The sequence below is a fragment of the Pecten maximus genome, chromosome 18, assembly GCF_902652985.1.
Source record: "Pecten maximus chromosome 18, xPecMax1.1, whole genome shotgun sequence".
NCBI classification, from domain to species: Eukaryota; Metazoa; Mollusca; class Bivalvia; order Pectinida; family Pectinidae; genus Pecten; species Pecten maximus.
This window is the reverse complement of record NC_047032.1, coordinates 16,681,625-16,691,198: the sequence shown is the minus strand read 5'-3', so window position 1 is coordinate 16,691,198 and position 9,574 is coordinate 16,681,625. Positions and strand designations below refer to the sequence as shown.

The 9,574-nt window shown below is 36.6% G+C and overlaps 1 protein-coding gene across 2 annotated transcripts; it reads right to left on the bottom strand.

Moving 5' to 3' along the window:
- Positions 1-1,821: 1,821 nt before the first annotated feature.
- Positions 1,822-9,498, bottom strand: LOC117317132 (tRNA-splicing endonuclease subunit Sen34-like). 2 transcript variants are annotated; one of them, XM_033871928.1, is made up of 6 exons: positions 9,293-9,498; positions 7,751-7,888; positions 6,806-6,906; positions 4,256-4,475; positions 3,113-3,277; positions 1,822-2,239 (listed from the first exon to the last, which is right to left on the bottom strand). In XM_033871928.1, exons 1-6 carry the CDS (start codon positions 9,369-9,371, stop codon positions 2,052-2,054), a joined length of 891 nt encoding a protein of 296 aa, XP_033727819.1. In that variant the 5' UTR covers positions 9,372-9,498; the 3' UTR covers positions 1,822-2,051. The 2 variants fall into 2 exon arrangements, with proteins under 2 accessions (XP_033727819.1, XP_033727820.1); XM_033871929.1 differs by having other exon boundaries at positions 9,374-9,484.
- Between the last annotated feature and the right edge of the window lie 76 nt (positions 9,499-9,574).

The following is a 9,574-nucleotide window of genomic DNA, read 5'->3' as shown; positions in this document are numbered from 1 at the left end:
GAGTCAAAGTAAAGATACGGTAATTCACAATCTAATTAAAATTAGACTAGTTATTTCCATTCCTCTACGATACTCTACGATACACTGCAATACAAGATCTAACGACTCCCCGAAGGAGGTCATCTCAGCATGACCTTTGAGCTTCAAATATAAGCCAATGAAAACTAATCAATGACGTCATCATTCAACCAATAACAATGAATCTTACACAAAGCTTGTATTGCAGTGTATCGTAGAGGAATGGAAATAACAAGTCTAATTTTAATTAGATTGCGGTAATTCATAGCATTTGTTTCGATAATACTGCAGATAGAAATAACATATTTATCGGCAAACAAGACCCCACCAACAAAAAAAGCCCCCTAACTTGCAGGATCATCCATTAAAAAAATAGAAAGCTGAAAGTAATTTACAAATAATCTCTCCCCAAATTTTCATGCTAAACATAATTTATTAACACTAGGCCTAGGGGAGAGGGCTTATTTGAGGATAGATACGGTACTTATCTTTTACACTAGTGAAGAGGGCTTATTTGAGGTAAAATACAGTACCAAACTGTTACACTCCGTGAGGGGGCTCATTAGAGATTAAAAACAGTATCGTCCAAAAGCGCTTTAAAAGTTTTTGTTGCATGTCAATCTGGAATACAGAATCAAACAATATTTTTCAGGTGATTTTAATGTAATGACAAGACCGAACCACTGCGGCATCTATGCATCGTGTTTATAAAGAAATACATAGTATCTGGTTATTTAATGAGGTTTTCCACAAGACAAGAAACATCTGATTATTCTTTAAACAATCCAAGATTAAAGTTAAAATCAACATTTTGGTTCAGGATAAATATAATTTTTATCATTATGTACATTGATGAACTTAAATGATGGTTCAGGATAAATATAATTTTTATCTCCTATTTTTGTAGTGACAACTTGGTCTTTCAAAAATTTGTAATGGACACAGTTTGGACCTTCATTTCTACTTAAAAGTAATGTACACATCCATTTTGATCTGTCAAACACAAAACCTTTCAATAACTCAACCTTTTTGAAAGACATCAGTTAATATCACATTCTTCCTAATACAGGTACCATGTTTTCATCTAACAAATAGGGTGTGATATTAAGCAGATTTCACTGTTATTGTCAACAATTTCAACAAGAGATCCCAGAAGAATCTTGGCGCCTACCACTGAATGGTCTTTATAGGTTCCATGTCAGACAGATCTTCTCTCTATTTTTCCCTTCCTCTTACTAATCTGAGTAAATTGAGAAATATTCCTCAAGTACTTTTCAAACAAGGGGAACCTATATATGAAATTTGAGAAATAGTGATAATGGCTGACTCTCGGCCATGTTTTCAGATTGGTCCCCAAATGCAATACGAGGATCAAAGGGGAACCTGCATATGAAATTGAGAAAGATCCCTTCAGTACCTTCTGTGAAAATATAGCGATAACAAACTTCAATTGTCAAAATTAAAGATGGCTGTCTATCGGCCACATTGTTTTCAGAGTGGTCCCAAAATGCAATATGCATAACTAGGGACCAAGAGGAACCTACTGTATTAAATTTGAGAAAGATCCCTTCAGTACTTTCTGAGAAATAGCGATAACAAACTTCAATAGTAAAAAAATTCAAGATGGCTGCCTATCTGCCATGTTGTTTTCTGATTAGTCCAACAATGCAATACGCATAACTAAGCACCAAGGGGAACCTTCATATGAAATTTGAGAAAGATCCCTTCAGTACTTTCTGAGGAATAGTGATAACAAACTTCAATTGTCAAAATCCAAGATGGCTGCCTATCATCCATGTTGTTTTCTGATTGGTCCCAAAATGCAATATGCTTAACTAGGGACCAAGAGGAGTCTACATATTAAATTTGAGAAAGATTCCTTCAGCACTTTCTGAGAAATAGCGATCAAGAATTGTTAAGGGAGGGACGGATGACAGACCACGGACACGGCGATTTGAATAGCCCACCATCATCAGATGGTGGGCTAAAATATGGTAAACCTTTTATATATGCATATAATTAACCTTTAAAGGTCAGGTAATCCCTGTCCACTGTAGAGAGGTGTACTGTATACAAGCCTCCTGGTCCAATGAACATAGCACTACTGTCTTCTTGACATTTGACCCCAGTCTCCCCATGGCAACAAGGTCAAGAGGGGTCAAAGATTTCTGATGTTCCAAACATATGGCGACATAATGGGAGTGGAATTTACCAGGGTCTCCTGAAAAAAGAAAAGATTGAATACAGATGATATATACACCAGGGTATACAATATTGTGTATTGAATTTTTTCGGCATGTAATGACCTTTATTCAGCCTTGTGTACCATTGTCATTGTCACTGTTTTTAGTTCCCTACTGGTGAAACCGGGGGTGATGGCTATAGGGTCCCTATAGGTTTTCTTCCTGTCCATTTGTCAGTTCATCCACTCGGTTCACCGCACTTTTCTCGGCAATGTCTAAAGTATGTTGGTGAAAGTTTGTAATTAACTTCAGAACGAGTGGATATAGACCCAACTTGAGTTTCAGGAATTTTGGAACAAGGTTACTGTTTCTATATTTAGTGGGAGCTGGTATGTGTTTACAAGAAACACAATTAAGGTACTTTATCAAAACCATCAAAACAAGTTGTCAGAAGACAATGTAGTTCATTGAGTGGGTTGAAATTCTGAATCAGCTTTTAAAAAGTAAGTTAAATATCAGTCAAAGTCAACAGGTCTGCAAATGTAGTACCAATGGAAAGGTCTTGTCACAAGGAACACACATGTCAAATATGAATGCCCAATTTTATATGGTTAACATATTACTATATGGTCAAGGTTAATTTTTTCAAAAGTAGGTCAAAGGTCAGCAGGTCTGCAAATGTAGTATCAATAGTATTGACAAAACACTGTTTTATAAAAACTTTAACCTAGCTATCTAGTGACTATGCCGACACCAACACCACCATCAGCATAGTGATAGCTCCACTGGACAGTGAGATAATGAGGCAAGTCAATTCTTTATCAATTTTTGTGACTATAAACAAATCTGAATTTTCACAGGACAAATTCAATTAATTCTAAAAACCATAACTTCAGATATAACAGGTTTACCTGGATAGACCAAGAAATCTCCTCCAAACTTGGCACCTGATGTCAGAAAATAACCTTTCTCCCATAAGTCCTGGAAAACATGGCAGCGTGTCTTTTCCATTACTGTTGACGGGAAATTCCAGGTTGCAATGGTGCCGACAGAGTCCTCAACTTTCCAAGGTGATTCTTTAGGGAAATATGGTATAAGATTTGAAATGCTATCTTAAATTTGTAACCTCGATAAATCCCTTACATATTGTTATGCAATAAAATAAATGTCAAGAATATGCTTTGAACTTTGGTGGTCAAAGAACAGAAATCAAGCATTCCTCTGACCTCAAAAGTTCATGCCCTCCCCGACACAAAACACACCGGGCACTCACAATGTACTTCAAAATGCTCCTAAGGTATAAGAATATGACTGCAGAAAGTAAGGTTATAATCATTATTTAGGATACTATAAAATGTCTGTACCACATGGATGGCCCAATCCTCACATAAATTTTCAAAGCAGGATCTAGTCAGGTGTACAACTACAAGGGGCCGCGGTGGCCAAGTAGTTAAGGTGTCACGACACTTTATCACTAGCCCTCCACCACTGGGTTGCGAATTCGAAACCTACGTGGGGCAGTTGCCAGGTACTGACTGTAGGCCGGTGGTTTTTCTCCGGGTACTCTGGCTTTCTTCCACCTCCAAAACCTGGCACGTCCTTAAATGACCCTGGCTGTTAATAGGACGTTCAACAAAAACAAACAAACAAAAAGTACAACTATATATATATATATATATATACAATGTACTATGCTTATGAACCAAATCTGTCGATTACTTCAGAGATCTCTAGTTGTCAATATGGAACTGGTCAGACAAGGCCCTTGACCCTTTAGCTTGACTGATGCCCATCAGAATATGATTGGGTGTATGTTTGTTTGCTGGGTTTATCACCCTGTGAACAGTCAGGGTCATATTGAGACAGGGTCTCCTTGTAGAAGTTAGTGCCTTCCTCACTGAACAACACACAGGAGGCAAGTCACATGCAATCCAGTGCAATAAGGACACAGATATGACACCACATATCAGCCCGTTTCTCAGCTTCCTGAGAAAGGAAGATAGCATCAATGAGAGCGGGTGTAAAAATCATTTGATGTTTTTTGTTCATCTCACCTGTGAATAATTGTACCAAAGCTTGGCTACGTGGAAGGGTTGGTATCGGGATGCTGTCAACATCAACAATTATTTCTTTTTCCAGTTCTGCCTCATCAACATCTTCTCCTGCTTTCTTCCGTTCTTCTATTTCCTTCCTTCTTTTTTCTTTCTTTCCTTCAATGATTTTTGGAAGGTTTTGTCTGATCTCATTTCTTCTATCATCTCGAAAAAGTTCTACCTATACAGGAAAATAAATATGTACATATTTGTGCTTTAGTCTTACTCTGCAATTAAATTAAACTAGATCCACACACATATAAAAAGATTTACAACCACAACGACTGCAATAGTTCAGATGGTACATCATCTAACACTATAAATAATGTGATAATCAAAAGTTGTGTATCACAGCCTGAGGTCGTGTTTCTAAAGAACCTGATCTGTTGTGGTTGTGTCCTTGGTCAAGACATCTTACCCTATTTCTCGGACGCATGGGTTTGACATGTTCCTTTGACCTAGAATGAAAATTTAATCCTATGATCCATTACCCTAAAACACTTATTATTGTAAATACTGTGTCTTCGGAACATGTGAAGCCCCTGTGTCTCTGGATGCCATTTTATTTAGTGAGGTAGCCACCAGCTACTACACTGATAATCTACCTCAAAAATTACCCTTGCTGTTCATGGGACAATAACTCAGAAACAAAGAAGAGATTCTACTCCGTTCAATTCAAAATTCATTTCACTAAAACTACACTGTTTGGCAATCCATCAACAACTCAAGTCATTTAAGACATAACTCACTTAAACCATTTTATGTCAACGACAAGGAACCATTGCCTAACTGGTCAGTCTGTGTTTGAAGTAAAATTATGAGGTAACTGTAGTATTTCATTGATAAAGAAGTATACCCATGCCTGAGTAATAAGCCCACTCATGTCTATTGCATCAATTTCAGTAACAAGAAAGCCGTATGGTTTTACCACTTATTCTGTATCTTATAAAGAAAGACTGCTACAAAATTACAAGAGGCCCATGGGCCTTAACGTCACCTGAATTTTGATATATTTTGGTAGGTTTGATTCCTGTGACCATGAATATGAGGTCAATGTGTTCACTCCAGCATGCTACAGGCAAAATATATTGTTTCTATGTATGTTGGTTCTCCAGAAGACATTTGAAAGATTTTAGCATATTTAAGACTGGTGGTCGTGAATGAAGGTCAAAGTCAAGCTCATTCATCTGAACAATCGTTACAGCCCTTCACCCCAGCATGCTATAGGCCTAATATCAGATCTCTAGGCCTCTTGGTTAATGAGAAGAAGTTGTTTAATATTTTAGCATATTTGACCCCTGTGACCTTGAAAGAAGGTGGTGGTCACTCATTTGAACAATCTTAATAACCCTTCATCCAAGAATGCTAGACCCAATGTCAGGTCTCTGGGCCTCTTGGTTATTAAGAAGAAGTTGTTTAAATATTTTAGCATATTTGACCCCTGTGACCTTGAAAGAAGGTGAAGGTCACTCATTTAAACATTCGTTACAGCCCTTCACCCCAGCATGCTATAGGCCTAATATCAGATCTCTAGGCCTCTTGGTTAATGAGAAGAAGTTGTTTAAAGATTTCAGCATATTTGACCCATATGACCTTGAATGAAGGTCAAGGTCATTAATTTGAACAATCTTGATAGCCCTTCATCCAAGAATGCTAGACCTAATATCAGGTCTCTGGGCCTCTTGGTTATTAAGAAGAAGATGTTTAAATATTTTTTAGCAGATTTGACCCCTGTGACCTTGAAAGAAGGTGAAGGTCACTCATTTGAACAATCTTAATAACCCTTCATCCCAGCATGATATATGCCCAATATCAGGTCTCTAGGCATTTTGGTAATTGTACAGGAAGTCGAAAATGTAAATTCTTTCTGAATGGACAATGACGGACAAAAGGTGATTAGAAAAATTCATTCCTGATGAAATGATTTAAGATTTTAGTGTATTTTATCACTGTGACTGTGAAATGATATATATATACAAATCTATCTTTTGAACAAAGTTGGCAACCCTTAATTTCTGCAGGCAACTACCCCCCAAAAAAACAATGAATCTGGGCTTTTTGATTATTGGAAAAAGAAGAAGTATAATGGAATATATAACCAGCAGACCAGAGTTGGGAATTAGAACTAAGTCCCTGTTGGACAAACAATGAACTGGCAAGTGAGCGAACTATATCAACAGAATCATTCATTCAAGATACGAGTATTTCAGATTTCTCTTAAAATATAACTTTGATATTTAAGAACAATTAATTAAAAGGATGAAATTCTGAAGCCTCCTCATATTAAAGAAAACAGAAACAAGGGAAGGTAATTCTGAATCACCCTTGTAATAGATAACACCAACATGGGGAGGTAATTCTGAATCACCCTTGTAATAGATAACACCAACAAGGGGAGGTAATTCTGAATCACCCTTGTAATAGATAACACCAACAAGGGGAGGTACTTCTGAATCACCTTTGTAATAGATTACATCAACAAGGGGTGGTAATTCTGAAGATTTATTTTACCTGATCCTTAAAGTTATTGTCACATAGTTGCTGATATTCCTCCATTTGTTGCTGTGTTGGAGATTCCAGAGGATTGTCTCCCTTTACCAGTACTGCAACACCTGTGACAAATGTTAGGATATCAGATCAGTACACAATAGCAAGGTCAATGTCATGGTCAATGATATCAGCCCAATACAGCAACAAGGTCAAGGTCATGGTAAAGAATATCACTCAAACATGAAATTCAAAGGTCAATGTTGTTGTCAAGAATATTAGCCGAACAAGAAACACCAATGTTAAAGTCATGGTCAAGTATATCAGCCATGGAAACATAACCCCAAGGTCACAGTTAGGGATATCAGCCCAACACAACAACAATGTCAAGGTCATGATTAATAGTATCACTCAACATGAAACATTAAAGTCAAGGTCATAATCATGCAATGATATAAGTGCAATACCAACACCAAGGTCAAGGTCATGGTAAGGAATATCACTCCAATATGAAACAACAAAGTCAATATTGTTGTCAAGGATATCAGCCCAGCAAGAAACACCAATGTCAAAGTCATGGTCAAGCATATCACCTTCTCGACACACATCTCCAAGTTCAAGGCCATTGTAAAGAATATCACTCCACCATGAAACATTAAAGTCAAGGTCATGATCAAGGATACCATCCCACCACACAACACCAAGGTAATGATAGCAATGTCTGGTCAGCACTAAAATAACCAAGTCAGCTTTGTCAAGGTTAAAAATACCAATCTGTAAGCAAGGCCAAGATCAAGGGACATTACTTAGAGTAGCTAGTACAAAATGGCTAGAGGTCAAGGACGTCATAAGTATATAATGTCAATTTCAAAAGCAGTTGTTTCATGGTCAATTGTTTTAGGGGAATTAACCAATAACATCATATCCAGATTTTTTGGAATCCTTGTTTATAATCTGATGGTTATTTACCTTTGTTTAAAAGTAAGGAAACTTCTTCTGGCATCAAATACAGTGGTAACCCTAAAAAGTTATTCTGTCTCGGATATCTTGGCAAACATCCAATCCGGTTCCCAACAATTCTCATTTCATCCCTCAAATAGGATGCATCTGAAAAGCATTAAAGATATACATGTAATTGGTGAATTATCATATAGCTGTAGTGGTTCCCTTTTATCCTAATAAGAATGACCCAAACTGTTAAGTTCTTTATCCCAAATATTTAAAAACAAAAAGTAAGCTGTAGATTAACATTTTCACATTTTTGAAAAATTGGCAATAATTTTTTTCTCTAGCCGAGATAATATAGCTCTGGATGAGGAACGTTCAATTTCTGACAGATGGTCCATCATGGGGGAGTAGTGTATGCATTCTATATGAGTATAGGACTGTATGCCCAGCTATTTACAATCAAAGTTAGTGTTAGTTTGATATTTTGACCAATTTAATTGGATGCATTTTTGTCCATGACAGAATTTTTCTTCAATTTATCTTATTTATGAGTCCATTATTGAGGACTTATTCCAAGTCCTACACTAGATATGTATATGGTTTAGCTGCCAGGACTGTCTCGCTGGCCTATTGATAGTCTGGTGTTGGTTCAAGTACAGAATACAAAAGTGAGCAGCTACAAAGGACTAAAAGAACGATTTGGAAGTTGTGTTAAGATGTTATGTCTGTGAAAGTATGTTAAAACAGTGAAATATTTGAAATCCACTGTTTTCAAACATTGCTAGCAGACCTAGGAATTTACCCAGTAAGCATGGAAAGTGACGATATATTATGCACAAATACATATACACGTAACACATATATAAACTTAAATATGATTGCCTGTGAAAGAACATTTTATCAACAATTTTCTTTTAATTATTATGAGCATACACAAAGGGCATATTTACGTGTGATGAAATGGCAAAGGACCATTCTTACAAGCTAAAACAACAGGCATTTGTAACCATAAAATTGAAGACAAAAAAATCCTAATTGCTATATCATATACCTTAACATTCTATATAGATGTATTTTATTACTAAGTAAATATCGGTGCTAAACACCACTACTGGAAAACTGTGCAAAATGATTGCATGTGCATGCTTTCCACAAACCGGAGCTGCTAGTGCTAGCTAGGCGATACAACTTCATTAGGCGACGTTGTAGGAAAGTTTATACCTACATGCTGACAAGCCCGAGTTTCCTATGGTCCTGACACCACGTCTAGTGTAGGACCAGAGTGCAGTACAACACCAGCCATGGTGTCAGGGCCAGAGGAAACTCGGGCTACAAGCTGACAAAAACAAAAACAAATAATTGCTCTTCAGTTAATTTGAGTCGATTGAGATACAGGGGCATGTCTAGTTTTAGATTAAAAAATAGTCAGAAATACCTATATAAAATAGTCAAAATTACCTATATATATTGTCAATATTATATTGACAATATATATAGGTATTTCTGACTATTTTTTTAATATAAAACTAGACATGCCCCTGTGATTGAGAGCCAAATGTTTACCTTCTGCGTTCCATACTAGTACGTTGTCATTGCAAACGAATAATTTAATTCGGTGCCTCTCGTCCATTTTAAATGACATACCGCTTCAAATTTTATCTTAGATTGCTGTTTTGCCTTTGAACACTGTTTGAAATGGGTCTTTCATCTCCAGAAAAAATGTTCATGGGCGCTGCCATATTGGATTGGAAGTGATGCCCGAGTGTTAAATTGTTAAAGTTTACAAATTGAAAACGTAGAAATAAAAGTAAAAACTCTTGAAATATCGTTTCAAGATTTCTTTTG

Bases quoted from the DNA above. Each gene is read 5' to 3' on its own strand.
- LOC117317132 (XM_033871928.1), bottom strand. From the start codon at position 9,371: ATGTCATTTAAAATGGACGAGAGGCACCGAATTAAATTATTCGTTTGC. The intron at 7,889-9,292 runs GTAAACATTTGG...AATGCTTTTCAG, and splicing joins ACTAGTATGGAACGCAGAAG to ATGCATCCTATTTGAGGGAT. The intron at 6,907-7,750 runs GTAAATAACCAT...CATTTGTCACAG, and splicing joins TTCCTTACTTTTAAACAAAG to GTGTTGCAGTACTGGTAAAG.